This window comes from Pan paniscus, chromosome 5 (assembly GCF_029289425.2).
Source record: "Pan paniscus chromosome 5, NHGRI_mPanPan1-v2.0_pri, whole genome shotgun sequence".
NCBI lineage: Eukaryota > Metazoa > Chordata > Mammalia > Primates > Hominidae > Pan > Pan paniscus.
Window position 1 is genome coordinate 141195954 of NC_073254.2, and position 20315 is coordinate 141216268.

Genomic DNA, 20315 nt, shown 5'->3' on the forward strand with positions numbered 1-20315 from the left:
ACACAACACCTTGGAAAACTGAGGTGCTGTCCCACAAAATGCTCTGAACTAGAAACCAATGTATGATGTTATTTCTCTTATACCTATAATACATGAGTCTATCAACTAAAGAGTAGAAGGGAAAATGATTTTCTTTGGTTTTCTAACCCTTTAACTTTGTGAAGCGTAGCGAGAAAGTTGATGGTTTAGAGATCTTATTCCAAACTAGAGTACTTCTACTAGAACTGAAAATTTAAACTTTCTTCTAATGTTTGAAGCTTCTCATATTCCTAAATCAATAGCAGAATAAATTAACTGCGTTGGCTAGAGGAATTGATCATGATTATCAATGAAAGAAAGACTGCTCCTATGCAATGGAGGCAGAGGTAAATAAAGCCTGGTGCCCCAGGGATCCTCTGTAGCACCTACTAGTACTGCCATATCTAGTGGTAAAAATTGACGGAAGACTAATGCAAACCAATACAGAGAAGATGACAAAGGGCTCAAGAACCTCAATAACAAAGCTTTAGATATTAAAAAAAAACTTAGATATAGATAATATATAGCATCCTAACCAGTGGGGTTGTTTGAATTACAAGAGAAAACAGAATGGGAAGAAGGGGAAAAGTTATAAATACCCACTAAAGCCACACGTCCACTTATAGAGACAAAGACTGTACTAACTAACCATATTTTAAACTTTGCTCTGTTAAGTAAGCATTTATATATTAAAAACGAAATTTATAATTTTCTTTTTCTCCATCTCTCCCCTGCTTTATGTAGGGTGTTGATTTTGTAATTTAGTCTGTAGGTTAAAGGATATGAAGATACGACTAGAACTAAAGTAACAAAGAAGAAATATCACCAAATAAATACTGATGGGACTCTAGATTTCCCTGTTAGGGAAGAGGGTAAGGCCATTTTTGTTGTGGAAGGAAAATTACACTGTATTAGCTGAAAGAATGTTACTGCTATTGCTGTTGATTAAAACTTTAATGCTCTGAGGTTTAAATGACTCAAAATATTCAAAGAGCTTAGAATGGTCCTGCCAACAGTAAGCACTCTTGTAACTACTAGATATTACTACTGAATTATTATATTTTGTAATAACAATCTTGGGATAAATTACCACTAGACATATAGAAAAACTAAGCAAATGAGAAATAGGAATAAATGATTCCTTACTAATTCTAGAAAAAAAATTGGGGAAGGAAATAAAATATAATCATAATATATCTTTGAATTGGCAGTGAATAACATTTAACCATTTTCAGCACAGTATCCCTTCTCTCAGGGGCACTTGGTATCTCTGATTCATTATTTTTCAGAAGGCAAAACCCTCCAATGTTCTGCTTAAGCAGGAGAAAAACAGTCACTCAGCTAAATGGTGTAGGAATGCAGGAAATCTGAAAGCATAACTGAGTCTTATAATTGTAACTAGTCTTATTATTGAAAGGGTTAGACTTTCACCTAATCCTCTACTTTCATCTGCATTCTCAGTAGTGCCCTTAATTCTAGTACTTCTGGAATGTTGTAATATGCAAATAAGTAGCTTCTGAGTTTTCCCTACTGCCAGCTTGGGTTTTAGCTTTCCTGGCCTAATAAATCAGTTACAACTTGTCCATTGGTTTTTCAGCTCCTGAAATTATATTGTGGAAGCCTCCAACCCATTCCCACCTTGAAAAACTTCCTCCGTACATCTCTTCCTACTGAGAAAGTGGCTCCATGAAAACAAGGGAGTAAACCAAGATAGGTAATTGGATCCCAGGTAACAGGGGATCTAACCCACAAGAGAGAAAAGAAATTCCCAGGATGATGATGAAGGGAAACATGAAGGCTGACGCTCAGGGCCCAAAAAAAAAAAAAAGTCCTACAGTACAAAGTGGAACAAAAGAATGTGATAAAAGAAAAAAAAAATAGATTATCTGATGCCCTTTAGCTGGTTGAGAGTTTATGTTTTCACAAATATGAATAGGATATTGTCCCTGCCCTCAAGAATGTGAAAGCCTTGTAGTTATAAAACATAATTGGAAAGAATGATTGTGGGGCACCTTGACATATATTCTGTGAAGCAGTACAATATATGGGTTAGGCATTACATTCTTTGGAACCGGTCTATCTGGATTCAAATACCAACTATACCAACTACCAGTTTTGTTACTTTAATTGAATGGCTTAACTTCTCTGTGTCCCAGTTGAATCATTTGTTTTAAAAAACAAAACAAAACAAAGGAGATATTAAGAGTACCTACTTCATAAGTTTGTTCTGAAATTGAATGACTCAAATATAAAACCAATACAAATACCTGAGACATAATGAGCACTATATTAGTATTATGCAGTAGCAGAGGTTAGCAGTATATTTTTAGGATAGTCTAGGGATATATTACTAGCATGTACTTTGAAAATAAAGTAAATGTAAAATATTATGTAATTATTAACTCCAAGGAAAGTAAAGTTTTAGGAAAAAGGATACATAGTCATAACATACTTCTTAAACTACCAATAAATAATATTTATACAGACATTATAATGGAAGCTTTTAATAGAGATTTAATCAAGAATATGACAAAACTATAGAACAGAGAGAGAAGGAGAGCCAATGAAATCTAAGTCCTAAGCTTCTAAAACCCTAAAGATAAGAGATGAAGGCTGAAAGTTAAACAAATCAAGATAGTGTAAGCGTGTTATTTTTAAAACCTGGAGATGAATCCTCCCCCCAACAAAAACAAAACAAAATAAGGAATTAAAAGTGGCAGCCTCTGAGGAGTGGAACTTGGGAGTACAGTAGAATGAGTAGGGGATTACTCTTCATTCTTAAAAACCTTCCCATACTTTTTGACTTTTTAAAATATGTACACTTATTACTTCAATAAAAATAAAAAATAGTGGCTAGTAGACATCACACAGACCATGAACTATTATCTTCTCTAGCTGCTCTGCCAAAAAGATAATATGGGCTCTGGGCTGGAAATGGAAAGGAACTGAAGCCACACAGAATCTGGACCTTTATTTGGCCTTTGCTCCAATAGATAAAACAAAAACAAACACATTTGTTTTCTAAGCTCTAAATTGTCTTTTTAAAAAAATTATTTTCACCTTATTAAATTTTATCTCTAATGTAACAAAACTGAATTAATATGATTTAATTGTTGTCATAAAGAAAAATATTTGAGGTAAATAAGTTATTTTTCTTTAAAGAAACAAATGCCAATTTGACATCACAAAGTTTATCTTGTTTACATTAAAAACCTGAAATAAAATTCCTTCTGGGTAAAAGATTTCAGTTTAACCATAGGAAACTGGCATTTTTGACATCCCAAAATGGAAGTGTACTCAGGAACAAATCACAGCATACTCAATCAGAACTTCAGGGCAAAGAATTATAACCAGGGTCAGTCCAGAGCCCTGAGACTCACAGGATTTCCATGCTGAACATTAAGACTGACACAGTGAGTCTAACTGAGCATTTCCAACAGATAATATATTGTTACATGATATTAATATTGTATTAATATAATTTTATATTTAAATATTAAATATTATTATAGTTAATATTAATGTTCATTATATTGACCCTATAAATGTTTATATGTTTATATGTTATATCTATATATTATAAAATGTAAATACACTAATCAAGGGCTTCTTATGCACTAGAAAAAAATGCTTGTAACATGTTTGATTCTAGAGCCCCAAGTAGTTTACAGACATCTAATTTATCATCATAACACTACACACAGCTGCATAGCATGTCAGCATTACCCAGGAGACATCAATATATATTTGAATATGCACCAAAAAGCACAACTAGCATAACCTAGTTATAATCAAAAGAGCAGTCTAAGGACAAGATATACATATACCAGCTCACACTAACCATACTGTGAGCCCTCCCTGGGGTTTTCCCATCAGTCCTGAAGAGACTGCTAGGCCCAGAACATATACCCTAAGTAAGCCACGACACTAAGAATTTTGCACTTGATCCTCATGTCCAATTATGGAATTATGGACAAGATACATTGTTTTGCTTCAGATACTAAGTGGCATTCCCAACTAAATGCCCATTTTAGTGTGAAAATGGGCATTTAGCATCACTGCAAAGAGGTAGATTTTAAAATACCACACACTATATAATTTCTTTCTCCTAGCCCAATACAGACACACACACACACACACACACACACACACACACACACACAGACACACGACCCTCTCCGTCCCCCACCACCCTCCTTACCTCTCCTTCCCAACTTCCCGGCAAGCCTCCCGCTCTTTTTCTCATCTGACCTCCCTCCTTGCCTCCCCACCAGTTCCAACCTCCCTCCTTCCCCCTCCACCTCATCCCTTCCTCATTCCCCCTCCACCTCATTCTTTCTTCCTACTCTCCCATGCTCCCTCCTCCTCCTCCTCTCCCTGCCCCCCACCGTTCTTCCCTCTGTCTTCCTTCCCACCTCTCCTCTGCACACATACCCCTTCCCCCCACACACATCCACTCTCTCTACCCCCCTACACACCCACTCTCTCTACCTCCACCCCACATCTACCTACTCTCCCTTCCCTCCTCACTGTCATCTTCCCGCCTCTAATTTAATTTCTGGAAATGAAAATCAGTGTCTCCTTTATGTTAAATGTTTATTTGAACTATCTGGAGGAATAAAATAAACTGTAAGATGAGGGACTAGCCTTTTCATCTGTTTTGGGACATATTTTGGATATGGTGAATCCTCTAGGAGTTTACTTAAAACCCAAACCAAATCTCACCAGAAACATGATAACTCTCTGTTCTTAATTACTATAAACTTTCTATGTTGCTGTTAAAATATTATCACATCATTAATGTGTGGAGGCGGGCATTTGTCTGGGGTAACGAATGATTCTATGAAGTTTAGTCTTAGCTTTCTATCATTTCCACTTGAAAGAATCCCAAACATGTTCTTGGTTTATCTCACAACTACAGTCATAAACCCCTTCTCTTTATCCTGTCACTTTCTCCTAGTACTAATTTAATATATACAGGGAAGAAAAACATTTCTTTTCTATTAACAGTCTAAATAATTCCATCTATACATCACCATAAATTATACTTTTACAAACTCTAAACAAACACAATGTGTGTATGCATACATATATATGCACACATATGTATATGTGTTTGGTTAAGATACATATGCATGTGTGGATATGTAATATACATTTACATGTACATATATACATATATTTGGATATATACACATATCTTCATATATGGAAATTTTTGTTATATACATGCATGCACACCCATGTGCACACATACGTATCTTACTTAACCAAACACATTTCATTCCCCTAACATAAAAGTTTTCCTTCTGATTGGCACACACAAAAGTAGCAGAAATGTAAATCGCAATTCCTTTTCTGTCTGCTATCAAAATCAAGAGAAGAACATAAATTACATACAGTAACCACACCCTCAAATCTGAAGCTTTCAATTTTTATTTTTTATTTTTTATTATACTTTAAGTTTTAGGAAACTTTCAATTTTCAATACACATACAACCATATCTGGAGAAGAGAAATAGGGAGCAGGGTCAGCTTGCCAATAAAATTGTGTAAGAATTTACACAATTCTGCAAAGAATGAGCGGAGACTATAGGAGGCCTGCTCACTTACTCTATGTACCAAATTCAGATCTGTGTTTTAGAAAATGTTCTGGATTGCCTGCAGTTGGATATTAGTTGGAGCTTTTGTAAACACACAGAGTATGGTTTTTGGGCATGTGGTGATTAATACTAAGTGTCAACTTGATTGGATTGAAGGATGCAAAGTACTGATCCTGGTGTGTCTGTGAGGGTGTTGCCAATGAAGATGAACATTTGAGTCAGTGGGCTGGGAAAGGCAGACCCACCCTTAATCTGGTGGGCACCATCTAATCAGCTGCCAGGGAACATAAAGCAGGCAGAAAAACGTGAAAAGGCGAGACTGGCCTAGGCTCCCAGCCTACATCTTTCTCCTGTGCTGGATGCTTCCTGCCCTCAAACATTGGACTCCAAGTTCTTCAGTTTTCAGACTTGGACTGGCTCTCCTTGCTCTTCAAGCTCACAGACAGCCTATCGTGGGACTTGTGATCATGTAAGTTAATACTTAATAAACTACCCTTTATATATCTATATCTATATCTATATATATCTATATAGATATAGATATAGATATAGATATAGATATAGATATAGATATAGATATCCTATTAGTTCTATCCTTCTGGGGGAACCCTGACTAATACATATTTTGGTACCAGGAATGGTTCTAAAGGCATAGAATATTAAGGATGTTCTTTCATTGGTTTTGGGGTTTCTGGAGTTGGCTGCTTAATATGTTTAGATCCAAAAATGCTAAGGACTCTACTTGTAATAGTATGGAGAACACTGATATTCCTTGGCATGAACTGTTTAGAGAGTTACATAAAATAAATAGATTTGACACTCCTGATTCACCTCTCATGAGAGGAAAGGAGTTTAGTGACTCTACATAATACCTTTGACCATATGTGGAGAACCAAGGAACATAATGAAGTTGGTTGGTTGCTCCTAAGTTCAGTGGACAAAGTAACGAAAGAAAATGATGAACTCTGGGATTCTGTCTCCTGGCTTCAGAAGCTGAGGCTCAAATCTGCTAAGATTGCCCATAGTGAGTGGCTTATTTCCTGTAGAGAAAGAGATGAAACTGTAGAAAAACACATGCAAGCTCTTATGCCAGTGGCTGACCTGCAACAAAAGGTGCATGCACAGCCTCACCAGATGTCTACTGTTAAAGTGAGGTCACTGATTGGAAAAGAATGGGACCCTGCAATTTGGAATGGAGATGTGTGGTAGGACCATGATGAAGCTGAGGACACTGAGTTTGTAAACTCAGATGAAACTTTTTTGCCAAAAGAAACAGCTTCCTCATCCCCAGTAGTGGCAACATCTCCTCCCTGACCCATGCTGCCATCAGTCTTTCCATCTTTGTCTGAGGAGACAAACCCTGTGCTACCTAAGACAACAATGATGGCCTCCCCTGAGACAGTTGCCCAGAAAATAATGTTGATTCTCCTCAGGAGCCACCTCCAACACCCCTGTTTACGTCTAGACACATAACTAAAGTCCTGGCAGGCCTCTAGAGGTGAGATTGAGATTGTGACCCAAGAAGTGGTGCACTACACTAGAAAAGAACTGCTTGAGTTCTCCAATCTATATACACAGAAATCTGGAGAACAGGCATGGGAATGGATATTAAGGGTATGGGAAAATGGTGGGAGGAACATAGAATTGGATCAGGCTGAATTTATTGATTTAGGTCCACTAAGTAGGGACTCTGCATTTAATGTTGCAGCTCAGGGAGTTAAAAAAGGTCTAACAGTCTATTTGCTTGATTAGCTGAAATACGGATTAAATGATGGCCCACTGTGAGAAAGCTGGATATGACTGATCTCCTTTGGTTTAACATAGAGGAGGGGATCCAACATCTTAGGGAGACTGAGATGGTGGAGTGGATTAGTAACTAGACCTACTCATCCCAGTTGGGAGGGTCCAGAAGATATACCCTTGACCACTGCCTTGTGAAATAGATTTGAGGGCTGCACCTGAATCTTTGAAGAGCCCTGTAATTGTTCTTCTCTGTATGTCAGGTCTAACAGTGGGAACTGAAGTCATTCAACTACAAAATTTAAATACAATAAGAATAATTGGATCCCTATGTGGCAAGGGCCAAGTGGTGGCACTCAACCATCAAAGGCAAGGTGGGCCTAGCTACCGTAATGGACAACAGAAACAAAGCAGCAAACAGAACAGTCTGACTCATGTAGAGCTCTGACATTAACTAATTAATCACAGTGTTTTCAGAAGTGAAATTGTCGGGAAGCCTAATGCATTCTTGCTTAATTTATATTAGCAGAAAACTTTTAGGTCAAATGGACAAAAGATTAATTTGAATTATAAAAAGAGAATCACAGCACCTCAATCAATTTCCAGACTGGAGCCAGTTTACAGACCCAGAACCCCTTGAGTGAAGGAGAGACTGGGTCCCCCTAAGGAAGCACCCCACTTCAGTACCAACAATCTAGGCTGTGAATATTTCTCCCATCCTTCTCTAAAGAGACCTTCGGCTTTGTACCTTCGGCAATGTACAGGGTAACTGTGAATTGGGGAAAGGAAAATGATCAGACATTTTGGGAACTACTGGACACTGGCTCTGAGCTGACGTTGATTCCAGGGGAAAAAAAAACATCACTGTGGTACTCCAGTTGAAGTAGTGGCTTATGGAGGTCAGGTAATTAACGGAGTTTTAGCTCACGTTGACTTACAGTGTGTCCAGTTGGTCCCCAGAATCATCTGTGGTCATTTCCTCAGTGCCAGAATGCATAATTGGCATAGACATACTTAGAAGCTGGCAGAACCCCCACATTGACTCTCTGACTGGTAGGGTGAGGGCTACTATGGTGGGAAAGGCCAAATGGAAGCCATTAGAGCTGCCTCTACCTAGAAAAATACTAAATCAAAAACAGTATCACATCCCTGCAGGGATTGCGGAGATTAGTGCCACCATGAAGGACTTGAAGGATGCATAGGTGGTGATTCCCACCACATCCCCATTCAACTCTCCCATCTGGCCTGTGCAGAAGACAGACAGATCTTGGAGAATGACACTGGGTTATTGTAAGCTTAACGAAGTGGTGACTCCAACTGCAGCTGCTGTACTAGATGTGGTTTCATTACTTGAGCAAATTAACACATCTCCTTGTACCTGGTATGCAGCCATTGACTTGGCAAATGCCTTTTTCTCCATTCCTGTCTATAAGGCCCACCAGAAGCAATTTTTCTTCAGCGGCAAGGCCAGCAATATACCTTTACTGTCCCACCTCAGAGGTATATCTCTCCAGCTTTATATCATAATCTTACCCAGAGAGAACTTGATTGCGTTTTGTTTCCAAAAGATATCACACTGGTCCATTACACTGAGGACATTATGCTTATTGGATCCAGTGAGCAAGAAGTAGCAAACACACTGGAATTATTGCTGAGACATATGTCTGCAAGAAGATGGGAAATAAATCCAACTAAAATTCAGGGACCTTCCACCTCAGTAAAATATCTAGGGGTCCAGTGGTGTGGGGCCTGTCGAGATATTACTTCTAAAGTGAAGGATAAGTTGCTGCATTTGGCCCCTCCTACAAACAAGAAAGAGGCACAACACCTAGTGGGCCTATTTGGATTTCAGAGGCAACACATTCCTCACTTGGGTGTGTTACTCCAGCCCATTTATTAAGTGACTTGAAAGGCTGCCAGTTTTGAGTGGTGTCCAGAACAGGAGAAGGCTCTGCAACAGGTCCAGGCTGCTGTGCAAGCTACTCTGCCACTTGGGCCATATGATCCAGCAGATCCAATGAGGCTTAAGATATCTGTTACAGATAGGGATGCTGTTTGGAGCCTTTGGCTGGCCCCCATAAGTGAATCACAGCAGAGGCCCCTAGGATTTTGGAAAGTCCCTACCATCTTCTGCAGATAACTACTCTACTTCTGAGAGACAGCTCTTGGCATGTTACTGGGCTTTGGTGGAAACTGAATGTTTGACTGTGGGTCAAGTCACCATGTGACCTGAACTGCCTATCATGAACTGGGTTCTTTTTGACCCATTAGCCATAAAGTGGGTCATACACAGCAGCATTCCATCATCAAGTGGAAGTTGTACATATGTGATCGGGCTCGAGCAGGTCCTGAAGGCACAAGAAAGTTACATGAGGAAGTGACTCAAATGCCCTTAATTTCCACTCCTGCCACCCTGCCTTCTCTCCCCCAGCTTGCACAGATGGCCTCATGGTGAGTTCCCTATGATCAGTTGACAGAGGAAGGGAAGACCAGGGCCTGGTTCACAGATGGTTCTGCACGATATGCAGGCACCACCTGAAAGTGGACAGCTGCAGCACTAATAGCCCCTTTCTAGCACATCCCTGAAGGACAGTGTTGAAGGGAAATCTTCCCAGTGGGCAGAACGTCGAGCAGTGCACCAGGTTGTGCACTTTGCATGGAAGGAGAAATGGCCAGATGTGTAATTATACACTGATTCATGGGCTGTAGCCAGTGGTTTGGCTGGATGGTAAGGGACTTGGAAGACACATGATTGGAAAACTGGTGAGAAATAAATTTGGGGAAGAAGTATGTGGATGGACCTCTTTGAGTGGTCAAAAACCATGAAGATATTCGTATCCCATATGAGTGCTCACCAACAGGTGACCTCAGCAGAGGAGGATTTTAATAATCAAGTGGATAGGATGACCCGTTCTGTGGACACCATTCAGCTTCTTTCCCCAGCCACCCCTGTCATCACCCAACGGGCCCATGAACAAAGTGGCCATGGTGGCAGGGATGCCATGGTAGCAGGGATGGAGGTTACTCATGGGATCACCAACATGGACTTCCACTCACCAAGGCTGACCTGGCTACGGCCACTGCTGAGTGCCCAATTTGCCAGCAGCAGAGACCAACACTGAGTCCTTGATATGGCACCGTTCCTTGGAGTGATCAGCCAGCTACCTGGTGGCAAGCTGATTACAATGGACCTCTTCCATTATGGAAAGGGCAGAGGTTTGTCCTCACTGGAATAGACACTTACTCCAGATATGGGTTTGCCTATCCTGCACACAATGCTTCTGCTAAGACCACTATCCGTGGACTCATGGAATGCCTTATCCACTATCATGGTATTACACACAGCATTGCCTCTGACCAAGGCACTCACTTTACGGCTAAAGAAGCAGGGCAGTGGCTTATGCTCATGAAATTCACTGGTCTTACAATGTTCTCCATCATCTTGAAGCAGATGGATTGATTGATAGGAGGGTGGAATGGCCTTTTGAAGTCACAATTACAATGGCAACTAGGTAACAATACTTTGCAGGGCTGGGGCAAATTCTACAGAAGGCCACGTATGCTCTGAATCAGCATCCAATATATGATACTGTTTTTGCCATAGCCAGGATTCATGATTCCAGGAATTAAGGAGTAGAAGTGGAGGTAGCACCACTCACCATCACCCCTAGTGATCCACTAGCAAAATGTTTGCCTCCTGTTCCCACAAGATTACATTCTCTTGGCCTAGAGGTCTTAGTTCCAGAGGGAGGAACATTGCCACCAGGAGACAAAACAACGATTCCATTAAACTGGAAGTTAAGGTTGCCACCTGGATACTTTGGGTTTCTCCTACATTTAAATCAACAGACTAAGAAGGGAGTTACAGTGTTCGCTGGGGTGACTGACCCAGACTATCGAGACGAAATCAGTCTACTACTCCATAATGAATGTAAGGAAGAGTATGTACGGAATACAGGAGATCCATTAGGGCATCTCTTAGTATTACCATGCCCTGTGATTAAGGTCAATGGGAAACTACAACAGCCCAATCCAGGCAGGACTACAAACGGTCCAGACCCCTCAGGAATGAAGGTTTGGGTCACTTCACCAAGAAAAAAACCATGACCTCCTGAGGTACTGAAGGCAAAGGGAATACAGAATGGGTAATAGGAGAAGGTAGTCATCAATACCAGTTACGACCACGTGACCAGCTACAGAAAAGAGGACTGTAACTGTCATGAGTATTTCCTCCTCCTTTTGTTAAAAACATGTTTGTGATTGTATACCCTTGTACTAAGACATTATCTTCATTTTATTTCCTTTTCCTTTATCATGTGACATAAGATTTATTGACTTCACATCAGCATTTAAGTATTGTTAACTTCATGTGATAGTATTTGGGTTCGGGACTGAGGCGTTTCTGAGTGTAAGAAGGATAGCTGTATTATGTTAGGCGTAATTATGATCTTATTATTGTCTTTATTTGAAGATTCTGTATAATCTCAGGAGATGTGTATGGGTTCAAGCTGACAACAGGTGGACTTGTGATGGTTAATACTGCATGTCAACTTGATTGGACTGTATGATACAAAGTACTGATCCCGGGTATGCCTGTGAGGGTGCTGCCAATGAAGATTAACATTTGAGTCAGTGAGCTGAGGAAGGCAGACCCACCCTTAATCTGGTGGGCACCATCTAATCAGCTGCTAGAGAATATAAAGCAGGCAGAAAAACATGAAAAGGTGAGACTGGCTTAGCCTCCCAGCCTACATCTTTCTCCTGCGCTGGATGCTTCCTGCCCTTGAACATTGGACTCCAAGTTCTTCAGTTTTAAGAGTTGGACCGGCTCTCCTTGCTCCTCAAGTTTGCAGACAGCCTATTGTGAAACCTTGTGATCAGGTAAGTTAATACTTAATAAACTCCCCTTTGTAGATATATAATATATATACACATATCCCTTTGTGTATAATATATATTATATATATGTGTGTATAATATATATAAATATAATATATATTTTTTATATATATATATATATATATAATATATACACACACACACACACACACATATATATATGTATCCTATAAGTTTGGTCCCTCTAAGGAACTCTGACTAATACAGGGCATATTGAGTTTGTGGAGCTTGTATGATACACAGATCCAAATGCCACATAAAACTTGCAAATATGCTCAGGACAGGCTTAGGGCTGGACATACAGATATAGGGGTAGTCAGTAAAGAGTGACCGGCCTGGCACGGTGGCTCATGCCAGTAATCCCAGCACTTTGGGAGGCCGAGATGGATGGATCACGAGCTCAGGAGATCGAGACCATCCTGGCTAACACGGTGAAACCCCGTCTCTACTGAAAATACAAAAAATTAGCCAGGCATGGTGGCAGGCGCCTGTAGTCCCAGCTACTCGGGAGGCTGAGGCAGGAGAATGGCATGAACCCGGGAGGCGGAGCTTGCAGTAAGCTGAGATCGCGCCACTGCACTCTAGCCTGGGTGACAGAGCGAGACTCTTGTCTCAAAAAATAAAAATAAAAAAAAGAAGTGATCATCGAAGGCACTGTAGATAAAATGGAGGGTGAACTAAAGACATAACTCTAGGAGACAATTCAAATTGAAAGTTTAATAAAGGAGGAAAATAAAGAATTAGCAAAAATGAACGACACAAAAGGAATCCCAAAATAAAAGAGAATAAAGTCACTGATGCTGCCAAAAAGACTGTATCTAAGAAAGTATGGCAGTTAGCAAAGACGCAATAAATATTTTCTGAATGAATGAACAAAAATGAAAGGAATACATTTCATTAAGTAGGCAGAATATAAAATGCTACAGAGAGCTCAAGAAAATTAAATCATAATAACAGTGTAGATAAAAATACATAAGGTTGGAAAATGTGCCTATCCTTTGACTTAGCAAGTGTATTTCTACGGATTTGTTGTGGAGCAACAATTATAAACATCAAGATATTTATCCATAGATATTTAAAAATAAAAAAAACACCTACGTGTGTAAAAACAGAAAATTGAGATTCAATCGTGTACTGGAATATTACTTAATCCTTTAAAATTATGATACAGATTAATATTTATAGGTGTGAATGGATAATTTTAAATATTGAAGTAAAAAAGGAAGTCTCAAAACAATAACACTCCTATTTTTCAAAAAAAAATCTGTAGCTAAAGATCAAAATATGAGCATAATAGGGTTAACAGTGGTTACCATGAAGAGGTAGGGTAATGAGTGTTGCTTTCTCCTTTTGTTTTCAGCATTCTTGAATTTTTCTATGTAAACAAGAATTGTTTGGTTAAATTAGAATTTTGAATTAGTTACTGTCTTCAATCAGTAATCGATCATTTTATTATTTTTATTATTAACTTGAAAAAATAAATTCTAGATGTGTGTGTATATGTATATATGTATACATGTGTATATAAAATCCAAAATATGGATGGTTTTGTCATGTTATATTCTAATTTCTGATATTAAAAAAAGATTACAAGAGGTAATTGTGAGATTATTTCTTGTTACTAAGGTTAATCACATTTAAGTCTAGTTAGCAACTGGGTCACTGGAAATAAATAATTTGGTGATTTGTTGTGATGAAATACTAACATTTGGCTATGTTTGTTACTTGTTAAAATAACCAAACTGCTTTTAATTACACGAATTTTTAAAACAAATATGAATTTTTAACTTTTCATATTAAAGTCATCTCAGAGGTCAGACTTTTTTAACAAGGAAGCTAATGATGCATAAACCTGCTCATTGTACTACATAAAACTTACTGTTGGTGGGTAAATATAAAATAATAACAAATGGCAAATGATTACTTTTAAAGGCTGTTCTGTAAGTATAGACTCCCAAGTTTTGTTTTTAAGAAAATTAACAATAAATAGGCCACATTATAGTTTCAAATGAGCAAAGAAGAAATAGGTTTTAGAAGAACAATATTAACATTTTTAAACCATGTTAAATTTTAATATATATTTAACTAAGAGTTACTACGTAAGATTTAAATTGTTAAAACTAAGTACATCTTTAGCATTGAAGACAATTCAAAGTTAAAAAAAAAAAGCTGCAATTCCACAGCCTATAATAAAACTTAATGTGGTCAGTTTGATATAAAGAAAACTATTAATGTTAAATGATGATATAATGTTTCCCCATGATATTTACAGCTTTTGTTTTGAAATAAAATGTCCAAGAAGGAATATAACATTACTCTAAACCTACTAAAAATGGTTAAGAAAAGTTTAAGCTGCTAAGCCTTGGGCAGTATCAAAAGTTTCCAGGCAACTGTTTTAATCAGTCAGCAGATTTAACAAATAAATGCTAACCAAATAACTCAAAACGATCTGGCAATGTGGTAGACACGAAAGTAGAAGAAAAAAATACTCCCTTAGGAAACTGAAGTTTTATTCAGAAGAAGAAATAAATTAAATATTAAATCTGTGGGAAGGACCATAAAGGCAAGAGGCATGCAAAGAGAAGACAAGATCAGAATGGGCTATAAGTAATTCATAGAGCAAGCTTTGTGTTGAAGGATGGGTTGAATTTGTATAAGTAGACAAAAGCAAAGACAGTAGTCAAGACATAAAAAACAAGTACAGAAGCAGGAATAAATGCTGTTTTGTCCTTGAGGGAGATAAGGAGTCTAACCTCCTCGGAGCATTAGTTCAGGCTAAGGAAGGGTAGGAACTATTGTACACAGGAAAGGTAGAGATACATTAGGGTAAGACACACAATGGTGTCCAGAATTGCCAGTAACTTAAAATGATAAAAGATGGGTGAGGGCTTTATAAGAACATGTTTCTTTTCTGCCTTAATTACTTCACATTCTTCGATTAACTAATTGTCTTACTCCTCACTAGATAACAAGGTTAAAGAGAATGAGCACCACATCTGATTCACTCATCATTGAATTCCCCATACTAGCACAGTCTGTAGCTCAGAATACGTATTCAATAAATACTGGTTGAGTAAATATAGAAGAGTACATTTTTAAATTGTAAATCTTACTGTGTAGTCATACATAAAAGGCACTTCACATATTAGGTCACTACACTGAAAAATGCAGATTAGCTTATTGCTTAATCACACTCCTGGAGAGGGAGGAAGATAGGGTCTCTGACTCATGACGGTAGGTTAGGAAATGGGCAAAGGAACTACTTTTTAACACAGGTGAGGACAGGGGAAGTGGGCAGCTGACAAGAGCATGAATGTCTTCATCTATCATAGTAGAGTTGATCAATACTGTCCAAAAGTGAAAAATCACACTCAAACCTCTTGAAATGTTTTACACAATGTTTTCTCTTTACCTTAGAGGAATCTCTTCGAAAATAATGACCCCTGGAGAGAAAAAACAGTTATTTGAAATTCAGCAATTCCTTCAGTCTCAAGCTGGGGCTTCTTTTTTTTTGTTTTCCTATAAAATTCAGTTCAAATTTAAAGTGGCAACTGTACTATAATTCTATTTTTATAAAAGAATTTATTTTTATATATCTGTATATCTTTCTGTCTATATATGTACAGAAAGATGCCTAGAATGATTTTCCACAGTGTTAATAATGACCGTTTTAGAATTACAAGGAATTTCATTATATTTAATTTTCTGCATTGGTTAATTTATTTATAATAAAGATCAACTATTGTTTAAAAAAACAGAAAAAAGTTATGATGACTTTCAAAATTAAGCAATTAAAGAGACGGTTGGGTCACTTAACGAGACAGAAATGAAAGATGTATTTTGTTTGTTTTTGTAGAAGGAGGTTTGGGAGACCCAAGAGTTCAATTTTCAACATGTTTAAGTGAGAAATGTATAAATTGAGATGTCAGAAGGCAGGTGTATATATAGGTTTGGTAGCTGAAAAGAGAGGTCTGGGCTAGAGATATAAATGGGGGCATCTACTAGCATATAAATGATATTTAAAGGCAAATGTTTAAGTGTAATAAATTAGGAGTAGAGTGCACAGAAACCTAGGATCCTTGGTCCTGGGCCCAGGACTAAATCCTGAGTATTCCAACATTCAGAGGTTGCCTAGAGAATGAAAAAAAAAAAAGAAAGAAAGAAAAAGAAACCGCAGCAATAAGAGTGTGTGATACACAGAAATGAAGAGAATTTTTCACACAGGAAAAAAAAAAAAATGGTCCCCTATATCAAATGCTACTGACAGTTATAGTAAGATGAGAAAAGAGAAGAATGCACTAGATTCATTAGCATGGAAGTTACAAGTGATCTAGCAATGAGCAGGATGAATAGTTCTGACAAAATTATAAAGTCAATGTCAAATCAAAGTGAGTTGAGTAAATACGGGTGAGCAACTGAGGACAGTTTGTATAGACATATTTTGCTATATAGATCAGTGGCTGCAAGGAGACACAAGGTCAAGGATATTTCTTTGGGTGGTTTGTTGTATTTCATTGTAAGATGGGACATATGAAGGCATGTCTTCACACTAATAGGAATGATCTAGCATAAAAGGATACGTTGGAAGAGGGAGAAAAGGGGTAGGGGTGAAGGAGGGAGGCTAATCAAAGGAGCACCCTTCTTGAGTATTAGTCATTTACAATGTAAGATTTGTAAGATCTTGGCAATTTAAAATTCAGAACTTTAAACAGAATGTGATGCTGTTCACGCCACATTTCACTAAGCCTCATATTAGCTTCATCTGAGTGTTGTGATAAATAAGTTGCACCAAGCATTACACTTAATGCTACTGCTACAGTTTTGAGGCAGAAGAAAATAGAAAGCAAATGGAACAAGCAATGATAAACATAGATTCAGACACATTAATGGATAATCCACTGAAGAGAAAGGTACAAGGAAGGCTTAACTAGAAACAAACAAAAAATACTATGGGAATAAGAGAGAAACATATGGGTAAAAATCCCAAAAACACAGAAACACAAGGTTTATGAATAATGCAAAGCTATGATCTAGATTTATCACCATTAGATATCAATGACCAATAACAGAAATTAGTAGAAAAATGAAAGTAAATTATTAGCTTAAAATGTATGACTTACAAATATACCTGAACTAAAGATTATTATGAATAGAAATCTCAAAACCTACATTTGTGTAAGAAAAACTTGTTAAAAAGCCAATAAAGTTAAAATACAAACTTTTCCTCAAAAAGTAATTTTGTCATTTTCTCTTTTTGAATGCTGATACAAAACAAGCAAATTACTAGGTCGCATGTTTATGACTACCGAGACACCGAAAAAATGAAGACAAAAATTATTTCATAGTAAAACACAAAAACAGCATAGATCAAGTAGATATAAAGACATGAAGAACTGCTATTAGAACTATTAATGCTACTGTTTTTACAGTGTTTTCTGTGTGCCAGGTACTATTTTAAGGCTTTTTAATTTTCCTATCAATTATGAAAATAACTCTGTAAGGAAAATAACGTAATTATCCTCCACTTTACAGATGAGTAACTAAGACCCCATCTCACACAACCAGTAAAGAGCGGGCAGTTTGATCACAAAGTACATGTTGCTAACCACCATACTGCACTATTCTTTTATCTATCAACAATGGGATAGTAAATTCTTTACAGTAGCATAGAATGATAACATTTGGATATTATGAGAAAGCACATACTATGAAAATTAATGTATGTTATTCCCAGGAGCATTTCACTTCTTGGATTGCTTTTTATATAACTTAATAAAGTCTTACTGTTAAATCTTCTTCCAAAGAACACTACAGAAAATATTATTCCATACAAGCAAGAAAATATACAGGAAAAAAAAAAGAAATTTACTCAGTATAACAACAACAAGAGGCCAAAATCGACGTTCTATAACTGCAAAACTCAGAAACATACTTGTTATGCAAAAGGAAATTCTACTGAATGGAGTTTTTCCTAGTTTCCCCCATCAAAACTTGCTATCTGATGTATTTGAGACTATAGACTAAAAATTAAAATTTAATGTGAAAACACATTTTGAGATAAAGGGCACGCCACCCAAAGAACTACAATAGCAGCACCTTTGTTATACCTTCTTTGTACTATAAAGTCCAAACACGAAGCTCATCTATTAATATACAGTTAAAAGTTAAAAATATACTATCATCAGAGAATTCTAACTTTAGAAAAATAATTGCTTCCTTTCTTAGGTGGTGAATTATCATTGATCTCCCTCAAGTCTAAAAAAGTTACTTTGCTAATAGAAAAGAAAGAAAAATCATGAAACTATGAAAATGGAAAATTTCCTTAATTCAGCTGCTTTTAAAGGTAGTAATTTACAGGAAGGGAAGCAAATTCTATGTTTACATATGACCAAAAGACTGCGAATTTCATGAGTCCCTGTAGCCCTACCAACTACGCCTTATTTCCCATTTGAACATGGAAAATAAAATGTCAAGGAATATGAACTCAACTAGAAAGATTTAAACTTCAGGCAAAGTAAAGTTGAAAAGTAATGATTAACACCAAAGAGCAAAACTTGGGCCTCAGGATAAATCATCCTTTTCTAGGCCTCTTTTGAGGGTATATTGTGACAAGAATCTAACCAAATACCAACCCAGGGAAGGTCAAGTTGACTCCTGAGTACACTAAATGAAATAGTCCCTAAAATGCCTCTATTAAATTAGGGAATGGGAGACACTATAATAATATAGAATCCAAATTCAGACAAAGGCCATGGTACACATATCTAATTGCCTTAATTTACTTTGTTTATAATGTTACAGGAAGACAAATTACCTTTAAGCATGCTTTTAAATATTAGCTAATTTTAAATACTTTTTTAAAGTATACAGGACAAATGCTTATTTTTTGTGGAACATAAAATATAATATCAAAAGTAAAATGTAGCACTTTACCTTAGACCAAAGATATGTGATTGTTCATAGTTGAATAAAGAATGAATCTTAGCTTCAGAATTCAAAATTATAAGTCTATCAATAATATCCTGAAAAAGAGAGACAAAGTGAGACTGTATTTAACTGATATCATTTAAAGAAAATTAAGTCAACAACAATTTATTTAGATTTGTGGCTCTCAAATTTGCCTTTACAAGGAAATCACCTGGGGAGCTGTAAATAATAATAATAAGAAGAAGAAGAAGAAGAATAGTATAATGCCTGGGTCCTAACCCTCAAAGTTTCTGAATTAACTGGTCTGAGTGTGGCCTAGATTTACATTAGGACTGTAAAAGTTTCCGAAGTGAATCCAGTATTCAGCCAAAGTGGAAAACACTGATTTTGACCCTACTCTGGCACTAGTGAGCACCTTATACCATCAGTTAAATACTGATAAAATTGCCAAAAATGTAAACTACTTTGAAAAACAAATATAAAATCCACAAATTAGAAGAATGAACAACGGATCAAAATGTTGTAACTAGTAACTAGATTTTCTCAATAGAGATTATCTGCCTCATGTAAATCAGTGGTTTCCAACCCTGGTTGAACATTAGACTCACGTAGGGAACTTAAGAAAGATACACAGGTGCCCAGGCTCAACCCCAGGCCAATTAAATCACTATGTCTAGGGGTGGGAATCTGGCATCAATACTCTTTTAAAAGCTCCCTGTGATGTTCCAGTGTGTAGCCAAGTCTTCAAAACCACTGATATAAATATACACAGAACCTGATGATCTAGGTGCCAGCAGCTGTCCTAGCACTGACAATTTTAGCCAACCACACAATTTTGAACATGTTTTAAAAGGCTTTCTTGGCCAGGTGTGGTCGCTCATGCCTGTAATCCCAGCACTTTGGGAGGCCAAGGTGGGCAGACCACAAGGTCAGGAGTTCGAGACCAGCCTGGCCAACATGGTGAAACACCGTCTCAAAATTAGCCAGGTGTGGTGATGGGTGCCTGTAATCCCAGCTACTCGGGAGGCTGAGGCAGGAGAATTGCTTGAATCCAGGAGGCGGAGGTTGCAGTGAGCCAAGATCATGCCACTGCACTCCAGCCTGGGTGACAAAGCAAGACTCTGTCTC

General features: G+C 37.5%; 1 protein-coding gene and 1 long non-coding RNA gene across 3 annotated transcripts in view; one reads left to right on the forward strand and one right to left on the reverse strand.

Annotated features, from left to right (window-relative positions):
- The window catches only part of LOC117980686 (uncharacterized), a 99528-nt gene extending 94871 nt beyond the window's left edge, over positions 1-4657 (forward strand). The window contains exon 3 of the long non-coding RNA XR_008625763.2: positions 1616-4657. This is a non-coding gene — a long non-coding RNA (uncharacterized LOC117980686). The remainder of the gene's footprint in view (positions 1-1615) is intronic.
- The window catches only part of TBC1D32 (TBC1 domain family member 32), a 257725-nt gene that overhangs the window by 108945 nt on the left and 128465 nt on the right, over positions 1-20315 (reverse strand). For both annotated transcript variants that reach the window (XM_055114085.2, XM_063605438.1), the window contains one exon: positions 19194-19282. In XM_055114085.2, the coding sequence (XP_054970060.2) occupies positions 19194-19282 (89 nt within the window). The remainder of the gene's footprint in view (positions 1-19193; positions 19283-20315) is intronic.